Source organism: Hypanus sabinus, chromosome 15 (genome assembly GCF_030144855.1).
Source record: "Hypanus sabinus isolate sHypSab1 chromosome 15, sHypSab1.hap1, whole genome shotgun sequence".
NCBI lineage: Eukaryota > Metazoa > Chordata > Chondrichthyes > Myliobatiformes > Dasyatidae > Hypanus > Hypanus sabinus.
The window spans coordinates 58139504-58163994 of record NC_082720.1 but is presented as its reverse complement, the minus strand read 5'-3'; the positions used below and the strand labels follow the sequence as shown (position 1 = coordinate 58163994).

At 41.0% G+C, this 24491-nt stretch overlaps 1 protein-coding gene across 1 annotated transcript in view; it reads left to right on the top strand.

The window, feature by feature from the left end:
- LOC132405256 (protein diaphanous homolog 1-like) overlaps nucleotides 1–24491 on the top strand; it is a 247335-nt gene that overhangs the window by 82980 nt on the left and 139864 nt on the right. Inside the window, exons 2-3 of the mRNA XM_059989940.1 lie at nucleotides 13323–13349; nucleotides 17362–17511. Of these exons, the coding sequence (XP_059845923.1) occupies nucleotides 13323–13349; nucleotides 17362–17511 (177 nt within the window). The remainder of the gene's footprint in view (nucleotides 1–13322; nucleotides 13350–17361; nucleotides 17512–24491) is intronic.

The following is a 24491-nucleotide window of genomic DNA, read 5'->3' as shown; positions in this document are numbered from 1 at the left end:
TTATAAGTGGCTAATACACTCAATTTCATTTCTAAAAGGGTTTATCTAACGAATTTAATATTAAACACCGCAAATTTTCCTCACATAAATATAGTGATAAGTCACTTATAAATCAATAGTAGCATAACATTTTAAGTAACGTTTCGATATTAAGCAAATAGCGCATATTTTCCTAGTATAAACCTATAAAATCATTGCAATGCACCAATATCATTGAATCAGTGGGAGCCTTGTGCTTGTTTTCCTGCAACAAGATGGTGAGGGGTGATGGGAGACAGCGATACTTGAAGGGGGTTCCTTATGTCCAGTCTATTCTGCAATTTAGTTTTCGTTGCATTCATTCCAGAAAACCCCACTTTGCAGAGATATGATGTTGGAAATGGAAGCAACATTTTCAGTGCTTTTGTGGCTATCTCAGAATATTCAGCCTTGACTTTGATTCAGAAGGCCGGGAAAGATGTTATGTCAAACATACTTTTTAGCCCACCGTCATTTGCAAGCTCGAGGAATTGATCTTCTTCCCACTCTGACGTGGATGAATCACCGGGGACATTCACAAATGGGTCATAGACCCATTCCTTTGCACGTCTTGGGACATTTGCGGTTGGGAAGTAACGCTCAAATTCTGTTGGCAGCCAAGTTCGGTGATCGCGCACCAGCGGTGAGAAGGACGGTGCAGCCTCAGTCTCTCCCAAAATCCCAGCATATGTTGGAAACATGTCAAATATGCCCCTGACCAATCGCCATCCCTACAGTTCCAATTTGGCTTTGAAAGCAGACACCTTATCTGCCAACTTGAAGACAGTTGTCATTCTCCCCTGAAGTGACAAATTGAGTTCATTGAACAGGTTGAAGATGTCACGCAGATAAATGAGTTTTGCTATCCACTCCTCATCACTGAAGTGTGCTGCTAATGGTGACTTTTTTCCTGAATGAAATCTCTGTAGTGGCTCTCTTAACTCAAAAACCCTGGCCAGGGCTCTCCCCCTTGATAGCCACATGACTTCAGTGTGTAAGAGAAGGTAGGTGTTTGTGCTCTGCATCTATTTGCTTGCAAAGCTGCTCAAACAGACGTGAGTTAAGGGCTTTTGCTTTGATGTGATTGATAACTTCAACAACGTCACTCAATACGCTGTTAAGATCAGGTGACATTTTTCGGATAGCCAGCATTTCCCTGTGTATGACACAGTGTGTAGACTGGCATTCAGGACCAACCTCTTTGACTTGTGTAGTGAAACTAGACAGCCGTCCAGTGATAGCTACTGCCCCGTCTGTGCTTATTCCAACATAGTGACAAGTCCAGTTTGCCTGACGTGTAGTCATTCAAAGACTTGAATAATTCTGCCCCAGTTGTGTTAGTTGGTAGGGGCAGTGCACACAATATATCCTTGTGCACATTGTCTTGAAATATATATCGCACGTAAACCAGCAGTATTGCCTTATTGTCGACATCGGTAGACTCGTCAACCTGGATAGCATACCATGGTGACTCGATAAGCCGTTCCAACAGCTGTGCTTCAATATCCTTTGCTGTGTCATCGATTCTCCTTGAAGCTGGTAGCTGAAAGAGAAACCTGTGCCATCTTGTTAGCTGCAGCTTCTCCCCACAGTTCACAGCACATGTCCTTGGCAGCAAGCAGAATCAATTCTTCACCACCAGTGAAAGGCTTCTTAGCCTTAGCAATACAGCTAGCCACTAAGTACAATGCTCTCAGAGCAGCAGCATTTGTGGAGGTGGTGGCTCTCAGCACTTGCTTCCATCCCACTTGCTCACTTTTTTTCTGCTCAAAAAACTCAATGGGTTTGTCTTTAAGTTCAGGGTGCTTGGACTCAAGGTGCCGAAGCAGTTTTGATGGCTTCATTGCCTCATTAGACAGCTTGTCTCCAAGGGTCTTGGAACGTGCAAGCCACTGGTCGCATTAGCCATATTTTGTGTATGACATCGTATTTTCTGTTGAAGGAAGCTTTTTTTTGCTGTCTCTGCATTATCATTATCATTAGGTATTTTATGTCCCCTACCACCTCTTACAAAGAAACTCTTAAGCTACGTTTGTTTTTCACTCATCGAGTTGTTGTAGGTTAATGACTGACTGATGACCTCTCATGCGTTCAAGTTCAACAGTGGGCATGACAGGGAACGAGGAAAGGTGCAGCTGACTCATATCGTTTCATATCACCAAATCATATAATTTCCTCGCGGCCCGGAAGCACATGCTTTGCGGCCTAGTGGTTGGGGACCACTGTACTCAACTAATGCATAGCATCCCATCTCCTGTACTCAATACTCTGATTTATGAAGTGCCAAAAGCTTTCTTTATGACCCTATCAGCATTAAGTTCATCTGCCATTTTTCATCCCATTTTTGCAGCTGATCCAGATCCCTCTGCAAGCCATGATAGCCTTCCTCACTGTCCACTACACCCCCAATTTTGGTGTCATCTGCAGAAATGCTGATCCGGTTAACCACTTTATCATCCATATTGTTGGTACAGGTGACAAGCAACAATAAATCTACCACCAATTCCTGTGGCACTCCACTATCAGAGAGGCAACCATCTGTGGCATCTCTCTGGCATCTCCCACAGCTCTTGGTTTGTGTTTGAACTATTTGTCTAAGTGGTGTTTGAATCCACTACTATTCCAGACAGTGATTTTTTTTCTCTGAAGATTCCATCTATTTTTTTTTGAAGAGGATAGTTTTGATGTTACAGTTCCAGCTGGTGATGTTTTTCTCTGATTCTGAATGCTCAGTTTCATGCCCTTTACTTTGTACAGTAATGAGGCTCAGAAAATGCTTCAGAATGTTTTTTTCTGGTGTTGCATTATTTTTTTACTTGCATCTGCCATGCTTACCTTTATTTAGTTCAAAACTGGGAAGTTTTGCAGCTTTATAAAACTCTTTGTTGTATCTGGAGTATTGCATTTAATTCTGGTTGCCCCATAAAAGGGAGGATATTGAGGCTTTTCAGGGGTTTCACAAGAGGTTACCAGAACACTGCCTGGATTTTGCTCTGAGAGATTGGACATAGTTTTATTGTTTTCTGTGGAGCGGTAGAGGAGAGAACGTACAGGAGTACATTCATCCAGAGACTCATTCCACTGAGATGCACTACTGAGCGTCATAGGAAGTCATTCCTGCCTGTGCCCATTAAACTTTGCAACTCCTTCCTCGGAGTGTCAGACACCCTGAGCCAATAGGCTGATGCTGGACTTATTTCCACTCGGCATAATTTACCTATTATTTAATTATTTATGGTTTTATATTGCTATATTTCTACACTATTCTTGGTTGGTGCGACTGTAATGAAACCCAATTTCCCTCGGGATCAATAAAGTATGTCTGTCTGTCTGTCTCAGAGTTCATGGAAGGGATCACGAGTTTAATCTGGAAGTGCATCGAGGATGTTGCCCGCCAGAAAAAGGTTTAGCATCTATCCAAACCAGAAACACTGGATCAATAATTCTGTGCGAGCAGTATTTACCGTGCGACACAGAGCTTATTTGCCGGTGACCAACAGGAATTCAAAAAAAATGCAGCTACGATGTGTGCAAAGTCATCAAGGCAGTGTAACAACAATACAGAGACAAGATCCAAGCACACCTCTCCACCAACAGCATACACAGCTTATGGCAAGGTGTGCATACCAACGCAGACTTCAAAGCTAAATGCAGTGGAGTTTCCAACAACACTGCCTCTCTCCCATCTGAGCTAAATCTTTTTTTATGCTTGATTTGCTGTTGCCAACTCTGAGCCTCTGAGGAGAGACCCCGAAGAGACCAGCAGCGTGGACATCCCTCAGGCTGAAGTATGCAGGTGTTTCCAACGAGTGGACAGTCACAAGTCTGCAGGACTGGATGGCATCCCAGGGCGAGTACTCAAGATGTGCGCAGCACAACTGGCAGGTGTGTTTACAGACATTTTTTATCTCTCCTCCTCCCAGTGTAGAGTGCTATCCTGCTTCAAAATGTCCACCATTGTTCCTGTACCTAAAAAGACCAAGGTACTGTGTCTAAACAACTGGCATGCTGTCGCACTTGCTCAATAATAAGCAAATGCTTTGAGATGCTGGGCAAGGACTACATCTGCAGCACGCTACCATGCATACTGGACCCCCTACAATTTGCCTACTGACTCAACCAATTGACAGATGACGCAGTAGCCACAATTCTACACACCGTCCTTTCACATCTCGGGAAGTAGTATGCTTATGTGAGAATGCTGTTCTTGGACTACAGTTCAACACCATAGTTCCCTCCAGGCTCAACAAGTTCAGAGACTTCGGCCTTCACCCTGTCTTGTTTAGTTGGATCCTGGACTTCTTGGCAGGTGGTAAGAGTGGACTCTCTCACCTCTACCCCTCTGACCCTTAACACAGGTACCCTTCAGGGCTGTGTCCTATGCCCCCTGCTTTTCTCTCTGAATACCCATGACCGTGTCACCAAACTGCCAATTAAATTTGCTGACAAGACCACACTGATTGGCCTAATCTCAAATAATAATGAGGCAGCCTACAAAGAAGAAGACATCACCCTGACACAGTCGTGTCAAGAGAACAACTTTTCCCTCAATGTCGCAAAAACAAAGGAGCTGGTTGTGGACTACAGGAGAAATGGAGACAGGCTAACCCCTATTCACATCAATGGATCTGTGGTTGAGAGAGTGAACAGCTTTAAGTTCCTCGGCATACACAACACTGAGGATCTCAAGTGGTCTGTACATACCAGCTATGTGGTGAAAAAGGCAAACAGCATCTCTTTCATCTGAGACAGCTGAAAAAGTTTGGTATGGGCTCCCAAATCCTAAGAACTTTCTAAAGGGGCACATTTGAGAGCATCCTGACTGGCAGCATCACTGCCTGGTATGGGAACTGTATTTCCCTCAATCACAGAACTCTGCAGAGAGTGGTGTGGACAGCCCAGTGCATTTGTAGATGTGAACTTCCCACTATTGACATTTACAAAGAGAGGTGTGTAAAAAGGGCCCGAAGGATCATTGGGGACCCGAGTCGCTCCAAAGGCAAACTGTTCCAGCTGCTACCATCTGGGAAACGGTACCGCAGCATAAAGGCCAGGACCAACAGGCTCCGGGACGTCTTCTTCCACCAGGCCATCAGATTGATTAATTCATGCTGATACAATTATATTTCTGTGTTATATTGACTGTCCTGTTGTACATACTATTTATTATAATTCACTATAAATTGCACATTGCACACTTGGACGGAACTGTAACTAAAGATTTTTACTCATATAAATGGAGGATGTAAGTAATAAATTCAATTCAATTGTAGCTATATTGTTGTGACTGAATATTTTGTATCCTGAGACATTGCTACTGTACTTGGGTACAGTAAAGACCATAAGACATAGGAGCAGAATTAGGCCATCTGGCCCAATGAGTCTTCTCCACCATTCAGTCATGGCTGATCCTTTTTTCTATCTCTTCCTCAACCCCTGTTCCTGGCTTTCTCCCCATAACCTTTGATGCCATGTCCAATCAAGAACCTATCAAACTCTGCCTTAAGTACACCCAGTGACCTGGCCTCCACTGCTGCATGTGACAACAAATTCCACAAATTCGCCACTGTCTAAAGAAATTTCTCCGCATCTCTGTTTGGAAAGGGTATCCTTCTCTCCTGAGGCTGTGCCCTCCTGTCCAAGGTTCTCCTGTTGTAAACTTCTTTCGATCTACTCGATGCAAAGACACCACATTCTATGGTGAAAGTAACTTTAACTCTTTATTAGCAAGTTACTCAAGAGAACCCTCCTTAAGCACACTCTCTCTGAGGCTGCTTCGAGGGTCTCTCCCCCCTGAAGCAAATGCAGTTATTTTTATATACATGCAGTCACATACACAGATACACACCCCCTTATTTTCTGTACAGATGAGTATTGTTAACTTTATCAGTCATAACTTGTTCGTATAACAGTTTTAATTGCTACTATGTCTGGATACAGACAGGCACAGGCTTACCATCCAAAGCCTCCAATATTACACTCCCATCATGGGAAACATCCTTTCCACACTACTCTGTCTAGGCCTTTCAACATTCGAAAGGTTTCAATGAGATAAACTCCAATAGTCCATTCTTAAACTACAGGTCTCCACACTATCCAAAAGTAGAGCGTTCCTATGAAACCTCTCATAAGCTGAAATGGCTTAAAGAGAAGGAGCAATTACCATTAATTTATATGGGAAAAATTTTTGAGTATTCCCAGACCCAAAAAATAACTGACCAAATCATACCAAATAACACTTAAAACCTAAAATAACACTAACATATAGTAAAAGCAGGAATGATATAATAAATACACAGCCTATATAAAGTAGAAATAATGTATGTAAGTGTAGTTTCACTCACCAGAATCCAGAAGATTCAGCCAAAAACCAATTTGTAGGAAAAAAATCGGCACGTAGACGCTTGCGCACACACCTGCCCGTGCAAGGCTTCACGGTCATGGTAGTCTTTCTCGGGGTAAACATGTTTAAAGCAGGCGCCTTTTCTCGTAAAAGCAAATATCCTCTTCGGATTTCTTTCAGTTAGCGAAAACAGGTACTAATGTAAGTCTTTCGTAAAAGTGAAGTGGCATAAAGCGAATTTTCATGAAGCGGGGGACACCTGTATTTGGAAATCCTGACTGTTTACCATGTGGTGCATGGGGGCCCTCGTTCTTGCAATTTCCTTGAAAGTTGCTGGGTGTTGTTTCCTGTGCTCACTTTCCTATCTACTGGTTTCACCATAAAGGTTCTACTGTGTAACCTCTTTAACAAAAAAAGTGAATTCAAAGCATGTTGCAGTATTACAAGAAATAACTACCAGTGGTGAAAATAGGCTAGCCTGATACTGCTGAAGTTCTGAAGGTGCTGGATATCTCCTTTTGCAGTTGAAGCAAGAATTTCGCTCCTCAGGCCTGCTTATGGCATTCTTTCAAATCATAGGTTTTGCTTCCATTCACAAGCACCCATAATCCCTTTATTCCCTTAATCTCTACCTAAAAATCTTTTTTATTTTGGATAATAAACTTGATTCTGACAACTCTTTTTGGTGGAGAAAGATTAACTACTTTCTGAAGAAATTTATTGGCATCCTGTTCTGAGTCTACAGTTCCTTGTTTTGCAGCTGTGACTGTTAATCTAAATTGACCTGACTCTGTCTGGGCACTCTTAACAACTCATCACTTCCTTGAGTATATTCTGTGTTTTCCTACTATGAGTATCAACCTAACTGGACTTGGCTTCCCAGTTTGCTCACTCCCTCAAATAGCATCTCGATGATAAATTCTGTTCAGCCAGCTCATCAGTAATTATTCCTCAGATGAGTGAACAGGTTTTAATTCTAAACTAGCTTCAATTATTGGCACCAGAGATTCAGTTGGAAATCCAGAGCACCATACATAAAGTGCTGGAGGAATTCAGCAGTTCAGGCAGCATCTATGGAAATGAAAAAAAAAACAGTTGTTGTTTTGGTCCAAGGCCCTTCATCATGACTGGCAAGGAAGGGGAAAGAAGCCAGAATAAGAAGGTGGTTGGTGGAGTGGAGGGAGTACAAAATAAAAGGTGATAGGTGAAGCTGGGTAAGTGGGGGAGCAGGGATGAAGAAAGAAGCAGTGAGGTAATGGGTATAAAAAGGAAAAGTGCTGGACAAGAAGGAATCTGATAGGAGAAGAGGTTGGACTGGGAGAAAGGGAAGGAGGAGCTGCACCGGGGGAGGTGATTCGTGATACCAAGGGGTAAGAGCAGAGCCAGAGTGGGGAGAGTGAAGAAGAGGGGAAGGGAAGATTATCAACATTTAGAGATATTGATGTTCATGCCATCAGGTTGGAGGCTACCCATGTAGGGTATGAGGTGTTGCTCTGCCAACTGAGTGTGGCCTCATTGTGGCAGTAGAGTAGGCCATAGATCAACATGTCAAAATGGGAATGGGGATTGGAATTAAAGTGGTTATTGGCATCTCTTTCACTGAAAGTCATTCTTGATTTTTGACAATCCAAAATGCAAAGGCATTGACATCACACACAAACCACTGGAGAAGCTCAGGAGGTCAGGCAGCCTTAGGAGCTAATGAAGTGTCTTGGCTAAACGTCAACTGTAATTTCCTTTTCATAGATGATGTCTGACATGCTGAGTCCTTTCAGCATTTTCTGTGTGAACCAGAATCAGGTTTTACATCACTGGAATATATCATCAAATTTGTGTGTGTGTATAATTAAGTAGTGCAAAAGAAGGCAAAAAAAAAGAAACAATAAATGAGGAAATGTTCATGGGTTCATTGTCCGTTCAGAAATCTAATGTCCAGTTTCAGAGGTATCACCCTTTGAAGATGTCCTTGATACTGGGGAAGCTGGTGTCCATGATGGAACTGAGTTTGCAAATTTGTGCAGCCTCTTTTGTGCAGTTCCCCCTTCCCCCCGCATACCAGATGGTGATGCAACCAGTTAGAATGCTCTCCACTGTTGCTCTGGGTAGCATCTGCGGAATCTCTAGGGTAAATGAATTGGCATGTTATTATTTGCAAAAAACAAATTTGTATACCTTTCACAAGAGTTTTATCACTTGCCGTGGAAGGCTGCTATTCAACTTATGAAGCCTGTGATGGTTCTCTGTGAGAGTAATCCAGTCAGTTTCTGCATAAATACACTCTCTCCTTAAAGCCCCAAAGATTTGGGTTTTCTATCCAGGCCTGCCAGAAGCATTCCATGCAGCTTTTTTTTCTGGAAAAGCAAGGTTTCTTAACCACTGCGTTATCACTCTTGGTTCATATGTTATACATTTAGAAATTTGTAGTCTTAATCCATCCTCTGCTCTTTATTGGATACACCAGTCCTCATTAAGGGGTCAACAGTAGGCATCCAGGATCTTGAAACTGCTCCTCATCTCTGAAGATCTGCCTGGGCACAAGATGTTGATGTAATTGCAAGTCATGCCAGTGGCAATATTTCATTAGCTGTTTGATGTGTATGTCAAACAATTTAGCAAATTTCTACAGAGGTGCTGTGGTGAGCATTCTAACTGGTTGTATATCGCTGTCAGGTACGAAGGGGCCACTGCACAGGGTTGGATACAGCTGCAGAGAGTTCCGAACTCAGCAGCTCCGTTACTAGCCTTTTCACCAATGAGGATATCTTCAAAAGGTGATGTCTCAGGGATCCCCACCACCCTGGACATAATCCCCTCATTACTACCACCAGAGAGGAGGTGTAGGAGCCTGAAGATATACACTCAACATTTTTGAAACAGCTTCTTCCCCTCTGTCAGCATATTTTTGAATAATTTTTAAAATCAACCCACTGACATTACTTCACTATTTTTGCTCTCATTTACTTATTAAATTTCTTAAACATTTCTTATTGTAATGTATATTTCATGTATTGTACTGTTGCCACAAAAGAACAAATTTCACGACCTACAATACAATGCAAATGTCTTAGGCATGTTATATATGTGCCAGAGACTTTTACACAGGACTGTATTTGTCATTGTGGAGTGGAGAGAGAGTTTGTAAATCCATCAGAAGTAAAGGCTCTTAGGAATAGTGAGAGTGGAGTGCTACTGGAGGGGCGTGGGGTAGGTGGCAGAGAAAGTGTGCCAGGGATAGTTAAAGATACACCAGCCCCTGAGCCAGCAGGCAAGGTTATTTGTTTCCAAACAATTAGTTTGTTGATCATTACAGAATGTCTCTCTGGTGCTTCCTGCTCCCTTTCCTCTCCCTTTTCCTTCCCAATCAGTCCACAACAGAGACCCATATCAGAGTCAGGTTTATCATCACTAACATCTGTCATGAAATTTGTTTTTTTTTTTGTGCAACTGTACAGTGCAATACATTAAATTATTACAGTACTGTGCAAAAGTCTTAGCCGCTCTAGTTATATCGTGTAAATGTGCCGAAGACTTTTGCACAGTATTGTATGTCAGTGATAATAAGCCCAATTCTGATTCTGAAAGAAACTGCAGGTGTGGAATCTGGAGTAAAAATCAAAACTGCTGCAGAAATTCAGTATTCAGTCAACATCTGTAGTGATGTATGCAAAGATGCTAGATCTGGCAGTACACCCAGAAGTTTCTTTTTGCTTTGAGCTCTTGATACACTCAGTGTCTACTTTATCAGGCACATCTGTATACCTGCCCATTAATACAAATAATTAGCCAATGATGTGTCAGCAACTCAATTTATAAAAGATTCCAGACATAGTTAAGAGGTTAAACATGAGAGTCTGCAGAGCTGGAAATCCAGAGCAACACACAAAATGCTCAGCAGCAGCGAGGAAGGTGGCAGCCAAGGTCCAGGCTGGAACGGACCTTGGCTACCACTTTCTGCTGTGTAATTCATGGTCTGAAGGTGTCTGGGGTCATTGGAACCAGAGTTCAGGCGATGGAAAAGTAGCTTAGCGTCTCTCCTCTTTCCTCTCCTATCAGATTCATCCTTCTCCAGCTCTTTACCTTTCCTACCCATCTGGCTTCATCTATTTTGGAGGAGGGCTTTTCCTGCGATGGACTGGGCTGTATCCACTACTTTTTGGAGGTGTTTCCATTTATGAACACTGAACTTTCCATACCAGGCTGTGATGCAACCGGTCCAAATACTCTCCACTGCGCATCTATAAAACTTTGGGTATTCCATTCTCATGTTCTTACACACATTTGCTTTCTGTTATCAGTTTATTCTTGCAGATTCAAGTTCTGTCCTTGTTATTTTCTACACAGTTCCCTTTCACTACCACCAACCTGCCAAGATAAGAAAATGCATAAGGGCATTTGTACAGACCACGTCAGACATTGAAAGCAGATCAGGCAGAATAGAACGTGTTTTAAGGAGAGAAGGGATTAGCTTTATTTGTCACATAGGCATTGAAACATTCAGTGAAATGTGTTATTTGCATCACATCAAATCTGTGAGAATTGTGCTGGACAGCTGGTAATAGTTGCTACGCTTCTGGTGCAAATTCTGAATGCCCACAAAGCTGACCTGACAAGTAGAGGGCATGAAATTTAGCTCAATGCAGTCTACCTGGCAAGTTCAAGAATTAAATAAGCTGCAACTTTGCTGATTCAGGATGGGAAAAGTGGCCCAGAATCAAAAAGTAGTGAAGTCAGCTGACTTTGTAATGAAAATTGCACAAGTTCGGGAACAAAATTGTGTCTGTTGATATGGTTCAGTAGCTTTCCTTTTCATAATAAATATGGAGCTATTTACAGCCACTGAACCATAGCAAAGTGTGCTGTAATACACTTGGAGAGATGAGGTTGTGGTAACAGTGTTTTCCAGGTAGTAGAGGGGAAATGCATTTTTGTAAGTACATATATTATAAATAAAATCGTGAAATACTTTTAGGAAGCTTTCATGCATCTCAAAGCGCATCACTACCCCCTGGTGGAAGCTGTCCTGAACTTCAGCAGATATAGAACACAAGACATTACAGCACTGTGCAGGCCCTTCGGCCCAAGATGTTGCACCAACCGTTTACCCTATTGTATTATCAATCAACCTCCTACACAGTCCTTCCATTTTTCTATCATCTGTGTGCCTAAGGTTTTCTGTAATGCCCCCCCAAAATGAATGAGCTCTCCACTAGTTTTATAGTTAATTTGTTTATTAATCAGTGTTGTAATTAAGTAAAATATAATGATTGACTTGAGAAATGTTTTTAATATTTAAATGCAATGGTGCTCACATTTTTGCGTAAGAGTGAATTCGGTTTTCAATCTATTAAACACAGTGTAGCAAAACATTTGGGGAACCTGGAGGTAAATAGAGCCTGTGTGATTTTTGTAAAAGATAAATCATGTATAACAGGGCTAATGAAATTTTTTGAATAGGTTGATGGACAGCACATTGGCAGCTGCATTTTTTATAAACTTCACTGAAGTTTATTGGCTTGCAATCATGCGTATGGGATTGAAGAGATACATTGATATGGGGTGTGAGAATGGATAGCTGACAAAGCTGAAACAATTGTTGGATTCCAATCTTTTTAACCCCAGGTTCTTTCAGAAGTCAGGGAAGAGGCACAAAACTTGTTGCTTCATGGTAATTATATTAAGTGTTAATAGAACAAAGAATTGAAAAGCAGAATCTAATAGAGGCCTAGTAAGTGAAGGGAGAGAGAAGCAAAATAAGAAGATGGCATTTTCATGTGGTCATCACTGTAATAATTTATTCTGTACTGTTATTTTACTTTTTTTCTTTGCACTACCCCAGTGTGTTGTGTAATGTGTTGCTCTGCATGAACAGTATATAAGATGAGCTTGTTACTGCACTCCAGTACATGAGGCAATAAAGAACAAATTTACCAAATATGTGGTGGTGCAGTCAATGTTCTGCTACAGAGACCCAATTAATTGCCATTTATTAACAACTTGGGAAAAACAATTAAAATGTATGCAAATTTACAGATAACACATTTGTAGAACATGAAATTGTGCAGACAGGGAGGGAAAATGTTTGAAGCCATTTTGATGAAAGGAGTGAGTGAAACTGTAGGTAGGTCTATGTGGTTTACCTACATTTGGTGAGGAAAGTACAGATGATGCTAAAAAATGTAGGAGCAGGGGAAGTTTATAGAGATTTAGCTATTGCAACAAGATCTCAAAGTACAGAAGAGTATCAGACAAACTGAAGCAAAGTTTACTTTTGTGATTGGAAGACTGGGATATTGAAGGGAGAAAATTATGCTGTGCATGGACCACTTCACTACTGTGCACTTTCTTGGCCACTGCACCTCAGGAAGGTCATATTTAGAGTAAGTGTATTCTCCAAAATATGACCAGGATTCTGGCCATGGAAATTTCTGAGAGTATACCATCTGAGCTATATTTCTTGGAACGTAGAGTATAAAAAAAAATGATTTAAGTTTAAGTAATGGGGAGGTAGAAACTTGGTGACAAGTGTGGGGTAAGTCAGTCAAGTCCTTTAACAACGAAGTGCTACTTTGCACAAAGTTTAATTGAAAATTGGTACTCACTAAAAGCAGATTCTGTTATATCAGTTAATAAAATGTGAGATGGTTGGTCTGTACTGACCAAGGGTATGAAATAATAAGTAATCAAGGCAAGTATATGGATACAGATGAGTCACTTAAGCCAATTTAAAAGAATTTTCGAGATTGGAAAGCTGCTTTGCACATTTACACCTGTTTGGGATCAAACCCTTGTGTGACCTGGACTTGCTTTTGTATAGTTGATAGGTGTGACTACATTAAAACTGCTGAAAACTTTTTGCGTCTATTTCTTTGCTGTTGCTTGGGTGTTTTCTGATGATTTATTTCTCCTTTGGTGGTGGACAAAAACTTATCTCTTTCTTTCTATTTTATCTTCCAATCTATAGACATTTAAGAAGCTGATTCCTGATGAGGTAAGTGGCCTGTGCTTTTATTTTTCTATATTCCTTCTTTTCCAACTTTGTGATCTACTGTGAATTCATAAGTGCATTACTGTGAATTGTAGCATTATTACTTAGTAATGGATTTTGGATTATAAATACCCAGTAAATTGAAATGAACAGCTCAGAGCACTCAGCAGGTGAGGGAGCATTTGTGCAAATGGCAATTAACTTTTCAGTCACTTTTCGTTAGTAAAAATGTTATTTTATTTTCATATGAACTGGTCCACCTCACTATGCATGCAGGTTTTTATTTGTTCCCTGAACGTATGTATACTGACAAGGTCAATATTTATCTCCATTGCCAAAATGAATTGGACAGAATGATGTGTTAGCCAAACTAAAGGCCCTTTAAAGAGTCCAGATTGGTTGAGGGTAGTTTTGTTATCTCAATACTAGCTTTTCAGACCAATTTTAATTAACTATTTCAACTTAAAAGGATAATGGAATTGATGACTTCACAGCCAAGTTTTTAGATGATACAAAGATAGGTTATGGGCCAGGTAGAATTGAGGAAGCAGGAAGTTTGCAGAAGGACTTGTGCAGAGTACTTGTGTATGGTTATGCTCTTTTCCAGAAGAAATAAAGATGTATACTATTTTCTAAACAGAGAGAAAATTCAGAAGTCAGAGATGCAAAGGGACTTAGGAGTCCTCATGCTTGATTATCCTGAAGATAAACTTGCGGGTTGAGTTGTTGGTAAGGAAGGCAATTGCAATGTTAGCATACATTTTGAGAGGACTAGAGTATAAGTGCAAGGATGTAATGCAGAGGCTTTATCAGGCATTGGTCAGATCACACTTGGAATATTGTGAGCAGTTTTGGGTCTCTTATCTAAGATGTACTAGCATTGGAGAGAGTCCAGAAGAGGTACACAAGAATTAATAAGTTAACATATGAGGGGTGTTTGAAGGCTCTGGGCCTCACTGGAGTTCTGAAGAATGAGGGGTTAGCTTACTGAAACCTATTGAATGTAGAAAGGCCTAGATAGAATGGACGTGGAGAACATGTTTCCTATAGCGGGGGAGTCTAGGACTAGAGGACACAGTCTCAGAATTAGGGGACCTTCATTTAGAAATGAGGTGAGGAGGAATTTCTTTTGCAAGAGGGTGGTGAATCTGTGGAATTCATTGCCAGAGACTGCTATGGAGGTTAAGTCACTGGGTATATTTGAAACAGAGGTTGATAAGTTCTTGATTAGTCAGGAAGTCAAAGGTTAAAGGGAGTAGGCAGGAGAATGGGATTGAGAGGGATAATAAATCAGCCATGATGGAATGGTGGAGCAGAGTTGATAGGCTGAATGGCCTAATTCTGCTTCTATGCCTTGTGTTATGAAAGTGAGGACAACAAGAGGGGAAGGGTGGATTGGTTATACAATGATAATTAGTTGAAGGACTGTGATGGGATAGATGTTGAGAAGTGAGTGGTTAAAAAAAAGCTGCTTTTAGGTGAGAAGCATCCTTGATAAGGAAGCTGGTTGAGAGCTTAAAATGGGGAAGTCAGTTTGCTGAAAACTCATGCACTGGAATCAAATATTGAAGTGAATGTAAAATTGCTGTGATTTTTATCAACAGTATAGAGCCAGAGTGATGAAGGACACCATTCAGCCCTCTTGTCTTATCTGCCAATTTTATAGGTTGTTCCCTAATTCAGTTAATTTGACCCAGATTTACTGAAATTTCCTTTCTCTTTCAGACCTTGCCTTTCCCATACCTCTTTCTTTCTTGCATCTCAGTTGACCTACATTCACTACATAAAGATGCTGCTGGTTTCTGATACCTATTTGACTTGGGAAGAATTCTTGCTAATCTTTACTTAAGAGTAGCCCAGTTTATTTTAAATATGTTGGGTCATCCTTTTTTGTAAACTCAAGAGAATATTGGACAGATCAGGCAAATCATCCATTAAATTTTTCCTTATGAATCTTGGTATGATTTAAAACTCAGTGTCACTTTTATAAGACCATGAGAGACCATATAACATAGGAGCAACATTAAGCCATTCGACCCGTCGTGTCTGCTCTGCTATTCTATCATTGTTGATTTTTTATCCCTCTTAACTCCTATCTCTGGCCTTTCCCCCATAACCTTTGACTCCCTGGCTTCTCACAAACCTATCAACTTCTGCTTTAAATATACTCAGTGGCTTGGCCTCCACAGCCATCCATGGTAATGATTTCCTCAGGTTTATCACACTTTGGCTAAGAAATTTCTTCATATCTCTAAATGGACATGCCTCTATTCTGAGGCTATGCTCTTTGGACCTAGACTCATCCACTGTAGGAAACATCATCTCCACGTGATGAGGGGATCTCCTTAATGAGATTCCCCCCTCATTCTTCTAAAGTCCAGTGAGTACAGACCCACAGCCATCAAACACTCCTCAAACACTTTCATTCCTGGAAACATTCTCGTGAGCCTCCTCTGGCCCTCTCCAATGAAAACACATCTTTTCTTAGATAAGGGGCCGAAAACTGCTCACAAGGTTTTTAGAGAGGAATTGTGATACTGTGTGGTCTGACCATTGCCTTATAAAGCCTCAGCATTACATCCTTTCTCTTGTACTTTAGTCCTCTTGAAATGAATGCATTTGTCTGCCTTACCACCTTACTATCGGCTCAACCTGCAAGGGAATCCTCTCAAGTCCCTTTGCACCTCTGCTATTTGAATTTTCTACCTGTCTAGGAAATAGTCCATGCTTTTACTCCTCCTACCAAAGTGCATGGCCATGCACATCCCTACATTATATTTTTCATCTACCACTTGTGGAGACTCCTTCTGGAGACTCCCTGCTTCTTCAACATTACCTGCCCCTCCATCTACCTTTGTATCGTCTGCAAACTTGACCATAAAACCATCCAATTTGTTATGTAATATGAAAGAAATGTGTTCCCAATACCAACTCCTGCAGAACACCACTAGTCCACGGCAGCCAACCAGAACCTCCCCTCCCCCCCATTCTAACTCTGCCTCCTGCCAGTCAGCCAATCTTCTGTCCATGCTAGTATCTTTCCTGTAATACCACGGGCTCTTATTTTGTTAAGCAGTCTCATGTGCAGCAGCTTCATCTTTGGAACATATCTATCCTGTGCCTTCTGAATTGCCCCTAGAAAGTCCAGCTGTTGTTGTTCTGCTGTCATCCCTGCTATTGTTACCTTCCAATCAACTTTGGTCAGTTTGTCCCTAATGATTCCTTTTACTCCACTATAATACTGATACATCTGACTTTATCTTCATCCTTTCAAACTTATGGGTAAATTCTATCATATTATGACCACAACCTCTGATAGCTTCCTTTACCTTATCTCCCTAATCAAATCTGGTTCATTATACAAACCCGATCTAGAATCGTCTTTCCCCCTAGTGAGCTCAACTATAAGCTGCTCTGAAAAGCCAACTTATAGGCATTCTACAAATTCCCTCTCTTGAGATCCAGCACCAACCTGATTTTCCAATCTACCTGCTTATTGTAATTCTCCATGACCATCCTAACCATTGCCCTTATATACCTTTCTACCGCTTGTTGTAATCTATATCCCACATCCTGACTACTGTTTGGAGACCTGTATACAACTTTCATCAGGGTCTTTTTACCCTTTCAGTTTCTTAACTCTACTCACAAGGGTTCTACATCTTCCAATTCTATATGATCTCTTTGGAAGTATTTGATTTCATTTTTACAAACAGTGCCATTCTGCTCCATTTGCCTACTTGCCTGTCTTTTTGATACAATGTGTTTTCTTCAATGTTCAGCTCTCAACAGTGATCTTTCAGCCACGACTCAGTGATGCACACAACGTCATCCCTGCCAATCTTTACCAGCACGACATCATCTACCTTACCTTAGTCTTAAATCTGTCTTATGGTTTAATGGTTAATGAAGACATAGGAAATCATACACATATGTATGTAAGTTCAGATGTACTTGTGTAAAGGGTAAGAGGGAGAATATAATCCACTGAACTCTTTCCAACCTTGTCTTGCAGCTTGAACGGTTCACTAGTATACGAAAGAAGGATAAAGAGAAGCCTAATGTTCACACAAGACACTCATCAATCCCAAGTTATGAAACTCAGTCCTCTGTTCTGATGGGAGTCACTGATAATGAGGTCCTGGATCTGTTTGAGCAGATGTTGGTAGGTACTTCATTCTTCAGCCTTGTACAGTTCAATATTAAATAGATTTAACCATGATGTAATGTCCAAACCATGGAAACTTACAGCAAATGTATAAAATGTTGGGACCCTGCTACTGGTATTATCATGTTGATATCTTAAGTAGTAATGGAAAAGCTCGTTACCTAAATTTTATCTTTCACTGGTGCATTAAACACTGTGATATATCAGGGAGAGTGAGAATTATCTGAACGCTGTGCTTCAGGAAGTAGTTGCTCCTATTAGATTAACTGCTTTGAACTCAGTTTGTGATCTTGGGCAAGAGGGTATGACTATGAGTGAGGCAGGTTGGGGGATTCTTTGGGCTTTATAAGAATGAATCATAACAGTCAGTATTATTTCATCCCAATGGAGAAAAAGCATTCTAAGTAGAGGATGAGGCAACTCCAGCTGATGTGGGAAGTCAAAGACAGCACAAAAGCAAAGTAAGACATACACTATTGCAAAAATTACTGGGAGCTAGAGAATTGGGAAGCTTTTAAAAACCAGCAGAAGGCAACCAGCAAAGCAGTAAGGTATTAAAAGATGAAATATGAAGGTAACCTAGCCAATAATAAGAACAATAAAAAGGATTCTTAAAAATTCAGATATAAGAGAGGTAAAAAATGAACACTGAAACTGCTGAAAAAAATTATCTGTTTTTATTCTCAGAACTTTGGTCATTATTGTACATTATCTAACTGATAACTTCAGCATGAATTGTAGGACATTGATAATGGGGATATGTATTATAATAAAATTATGCCTCAAGTTTAGTGTTCTAGAATGCTGCAACTTCTCACTTTGAAGTAAATGATTTAAAATGTCTAGGTCATTCAGTGGTTGAAAAGGTGAGCTGCTGAACCTTTTATAGTTATAGAAGAACAGTCTATAATTGGGCTTTACTACAGGGTTTGTAAACATCTGTACTGTTTGATTATAACTTGTGAGAGTTACTGACTTTATTGTATAGATGTGGTCTGTGAGAATTGCTTTGAATGATAGCAAAGTAGAAACCCCACTATCATTGTTTAAGTTGCAGATGGTCAGCACATTGAAGAAAAAAGAATGAAAATCGTTGCTGCCAGATAGATAAAACTTGTAGGAGTGGTGGTAGGGTAGGGAGTGCTCATGTAAAGCAAGTGCTATAGGCCATTTAGGTTAAGTGGAGTATTTTTGTGTTGCATATTCTGTGTAAAGTTATGCGTTGGTTCTGCTATTTACAAAGCTCAAGGCAACTTATGAACAGAATCACATGAGGTCACTGATTGAGCAATAGTTGGCCTTGTAGAAAAGTTAGGGAGAGCTTCACAGATAAAGTTTGGCTAGAGGAGAAGATGGCAGTATGTCCAGTTACAATGGCCACTCCTGCTCCAAATAATGCTGTAGTTGTTAGCCCTTCATGCCTTTCTGATAATCACAAGATATTGCTGGTTATTAAAATTACAAAGTACTGCAAGTCTTCCTCGCTAGCAAGTTGCTCAGTAGCACAAGAACAACATAGCACTAGCTTATTGCGTATTGTGTTGAAATCTGTTACAACTACCCAGGGAAAACGGCATCGAAAGCAATGAGCGAGGAAGTTGAAACTGGTTTTCGTATGAGATTGAAGGTAAAACCCTGCAGGCTAGCTCTCCTGTTGATTCTGCTTTCAAATGTTCGATAGAAAATAAACTGCATACCTGCATCAGCAACTATTTCTGAATCAACATGAGATGAAGGATTGCTGTGCCTCATCTTGTCAGAAGCATGGCTCCAAGATACCACCTACGAAGCAGTCATTCACTGGAGGGTTTTAACTCTTTGGGCAGATAGAAATTCCATCACCTCTGGCAAGACCCACAGAGAAAGTGTATGTATCTACATTAAGAAGACCTAGTGTGTGAATGCTTCAAGCATGATGACCCACTGTTTGCCTCTGGTAGAGTTTTTAACAGTAAAGTGCAAGGCCTTCTGTTTACCAAGGGAGTTCACTGCCATTGTGATTGTGGCTCTATACGTACCCCCTGTGTTAACGTTGGTGATGGCTGTATGAGCTCTATGGCTATCAATGTTCTGTGAACCACACACCCAAAGGTTTCTTTATTGTTGCTGATGAATTGAACCATACTAACTTAAAAATAGACCAGCTGAAATTCTTTTATTGTGTTGACTTTGCTACCAGAGGTGCGAATGCATTAAAGTTCAAAGTGAATTTATTATCAAAGTACATATTGTATATGTCACCATATACAACCCTGAGATTCATTTCCTTGCAGGCATACTCCATAAATCCATAGAATAATGATCATAAAAGAATCAACCCTGGCATTCAACCAGTGTGAAAAAGAACAAACTGCAAATACAGAAAGAAGGAAATATTAATAATAAATGAGCAATAAATATTAAGAACATGAGGCAAAGAGTCCTTAAAAGTTGTGGTACCTTTCAATGATGGGGCAAGTGAAGTTATCCCCTTTGGTTCAAGAGCTTGTTGGTTGAGGGTAATAACTGTTCCTGAACCTGGTTGTGTGAGTCCCGAGGCTCCTGTACCTTTCTGGTTTATATCAACATCCCTTGTGTATACAAAGCTGCTCCTTACCCCTACTATGTATACTCTGTCTGGAGCACCATGAGAAAGGCGAATCATGTGAGCAGCTCCAATGGAAACTATCAAATATTCCCATTTTAGACGCTTCAGCTGAAAACCACAGCAACATTTATGGGCTGTACAGTTAATAACATCATTTTACAGTGATTTAAAAAGTCTTTTGGTAGGCAAGAGTCATCGAAACTTGAATGGTCTGCAGTTGCTGGTGCAGTTCCCCTTTAAGTAAGTGTAAGAGAGGATGACGCTCTAGTTTAAAAGTTCATCTAAGAAAGCGTGTCTCTTGACTCCTAATACCGAGCATCTTGTTGGCAAATGCACAGTCTAAGGCAAATAAAATAGAAGGTCTCAGAGTTCTGTACCAGAAGGATATTAGGACCTGTTGTGTTCTTTGTTTCACGGAGTCTTGGATATCTCCCGCCATTCTGGACGCAGCGATACAGCTCGATCTCTTCACTGCTGAGTAAGTACTGGAGGTGGAGTAAGTTTTATGATCAACTACCTGTGGTGTACAAACATTGTGGTTGCTGCTCCAGTCCTGCTCACCCAATCTGGAATATCTTGACACCATTTTATCTGCCATGGGAGATTTCAGTCGTCATCTTGGTAGTGGTATACATACTACCTCAGGCTGGCTCTAAATGAACCAAGTGAAGTAATAAAGAGACCTGAAACACTGCATCCTGATGCCTTCCCCATCATTTTGGGGGATTTTAATCAGGCCAGCACGAAAAAGTCTTTAAATAATTATTACCAACAAATCACTTGCAGTACCAGAGGAACCAACACACTGGAGCACTGTTATGCTGCCATCAAAAATGCTTACTGTGCTATCCCACACTCACACTTTGGAAAGTCTGATCACCTAGCTGTACTTCTACTCTCTGAGTCCAAGCAGGGGCTGAAGATGGCAGTACCAGTAGTGAAGACCAAAAAGGTATGGACAAGGGAGGGGCAGGAGCGCTTACAGGACTGCTTTGAATCAGGGATTCATGTTCAAGTGCAAATGAATATGCCATTGTTGTTAATAACTTCATTAGAACCAGTGTGGATGAGTGTGTGCCTATGAGAAGATACTGCACATATCCAAATCAAAAGCAGTGTATGAACCAACAGGTGTGTAGTCTGCTGAGGGGTAGATCTGTGGCAATCAAGTCTGGCAACCCAAGACTATGCAAGAAAACCACCTAAAACTTATGAAGAACTATTTCAAGAGTAAAGGAACATTTTGACAAGGTTAGAAGTGGAATTGGATGCACGTCTGGCAGGTTTGCAGGCCATTGCTTCCTAACATTGAAATCTAATATGAGTGGCAACGATGCTTCACTCTCAGATGAGCTCAACAAATTTTTTGCACGCTTTGAAAGGGAGAATAAAACTACAGCTATGAGGATTCCTGCAGCACCCAGTGACCCTGTGATCTGTCTTGGCGTCTGACGTCAGACTGTGTTTTAAGAGGGTGAACGCTTGCAAGGTGACTGGCTGCAATGGAGTACCTGGTAGGACTCTGCAAACTTGTGCCAACCAACTGGCAGGTATGTTCAAAGACATTTTCAGTCACTCGTTGCTACAGTTGGAAGTTCCCACTTGCTTCAAAAGGCCAATAATGATACCAGTGCCCAAGAAGAGCATTGTGAGATTCCTCAATGACTATTGTCTAGTAGCACTCATATCTACAGTGATGAAGTGCTTTGAGAAGTTGGTTATGGCTAGAATTAACTGCTGTCTCAGCAAGGACCTGGACCCACAGCAATTTGCCTATCCCCACAATAGGTCTGTGGCAGATATGATCACATTGGCTCTTTACGTGGCCTTGGATCACCTGGACAACACCTAAGTTAGGGTGCTGTTTATTGACTACGGCTCATGATACAATCAGTTCTAATTGAAAAGCTCCAAAACTAGGCCTCTGTACCTCCCTCTACAACTGGAACCTTGAGTTCATAACCTGAAGGCCACAATCTGTGCAGATTGGAAAAAGCATCACCACCTTGACGATGGATATTAGCACACCTCAGGGATGTGTGATAAGCCCACTGCTCTACTGTCTCGACACCCATGACTGTCAGAATCAGGATCAGATTTATTATCACTGACATGTGTTATGAAATTTATTAAGTTAGCAGCAGCAGTACAATGATAATATAGAAAGAAAAATAAATAAGTAAATCAAATACAGTAAGTATATGTGCATTATTTAGATTTAAAATAGTGCAAAACCAGAAATAATATATATATATAAAAATAAGGGTTTGATGTCCATTTAGAAATTGTATGGTAGAGGGGAAAAACCTATTCCTGAATCGCTGAGTAGATTGATAGATAGATACCAGAGGAAATTACAAGTGCATAGATATACAAATATTAGTAGAGAATTAAGAAAGAATAAAAAACAAGTTACCGCAAACAGTTGAACAGAAAAGGATAATGGCTTCCCTGGCTATAGGTTGACTCCTAAAGGTCGAGAGTAAGGATGACTTCATATAGCGCTCTTTGGAGCAATGCAATTGTCTTAGTCTATTACTAAAAGTACTCCGCTGTTCAGACAAGGTGGAATGGAGAGGGTGAGAAACATTGTCTAGAATTCCCAGGATTTTCTGCAGGGTCCTTTGCTCTACTGTAGGTTTTAGTCTTTTGTACCTACTTCCCGATGGTAACAATGAGAAGAGGAATGCAATGAGTGATGGGGGTCCTTAATGGAGATCGCCTTTCTGTGCAGATAGACACTGTTCAAATGCCATCTATATATTTGCTGGTGACACAGCTATTGTTGGCAGCATCTCAGATGGTGATGAAAGGACGTACAGGAGCAAGCTGTATTAGCTAATTGAGCGATGTTGCAGCAGCAACCTTGCACTCAGTGCCAGTAAGTCCATAGACTGACTGTGGACTTAAGAAAGGATAACATGAGGGAACACACATCAGTCATAGAGGGATCAGAAGTGGAAAGAGTGAGCTGGGTGTGAAGATCACTGAGGATCCATCTTAGGCCCAGTCTGTTGATGCAGCTGCATAGAAGGCATGGCAGCAGACATATTTCATTCAGAGTTTAAGGAGATTCGATATGTCACCGAAGACGTTTGCAAATTTCTGCAGGTGTATCGTAGAGAGCACCCTAACTGGCTGTGCCATCGTCTAGCTTTGTTTGAACCTTTGATGCCATGTCCAATTCCCAACAGCTCTACCAAACCTGCCTCCAAGAATATCGTTCCCTCTCAGGTTCAGGTCCAACCCATTATTTTTGAACAGGTCATACCTCCCCAAGAAGAGACCCTGCCCCCTGCTCCAGCTTCTCAACCATGCATTTATCTGCGCAATCATCCTGTTTCTACCCTCACTAGTGTGTGGCACAGGCAGCGATCCAGAAATTACTACCCATTAGGTCCTACTTCTCAGCTTTCTGCTTAGCTCTCTAAATTCTCTTTTCAGGACCTCATTGTCTTTTCTTTCTATGTCATTGGTACCAATATGTACCAAGACATCTGGCTGCTCCCCCTCCCTCCAAAATGTGTGGACGTAATCTGAGATATCCCTGACCCTGGCACCTGGGAGGCAACATACTGTCCAGGTGCCCCATTTGTATCCACAGAATCTCCTGTCTGTTCCTCTCACTATCAGATCCCCTTTCACTACCACTCCTTTCTTCTCTCTTTCCCTTCTGCACCACAGACCCATGCTCAGTGTCTGTAACCCAGTTGCCGTGGCATTCTTCTGGGAGGTCATTCCCCACAGAAGTATCCAAAGGGGTATATTTGTTTTAGAGGGGAATGGCCACAAGGGTGCTCTGTTCTAACTGTCTATTTTCATTTCTCCTGACAATCACCCAGCTACTCATTTCCTGCAGCTTTGGGGTGACTACTTCCCTGTAACTTTGATCAATTATATCCTCGCTGTCCTGTACAAGCTGAAGGTATTATGTAGGGTATCGTCAAGGAGCGATGCCTCAAAAAAGGTAGCATCCATCATTAAGGACCCCCATCTCCCTAGACATGCCCTATTCTCATTGTTACCATCAGGAAGGCACACACTCATTAATTCAGAAATATCATCTTCCCCTCTGATTTCTGAATGGACATTGAACCCATGAATGTGATCTCACTACTTTAAAAAAAAAATTCTATTTTTCACTATGTATTTAATTTAATTTTTATATTTTTACAAATAATTAATTTTTTCTATATTTATCATGTATTGCCATATACTGCTGCTAGAAAGACAACAAATTTCATGACATATGTCTGTGATATCAAACCTGATTCTATTTATCTGTTATGCAAATTCCTGCATGCAAACACTGATTAAACAAGTCAAACCAGTTCAAAGGAAAATGAAAAACCTGGCCAGAAGGGCCAACCTTAGGGTTGCAGGACTGTTT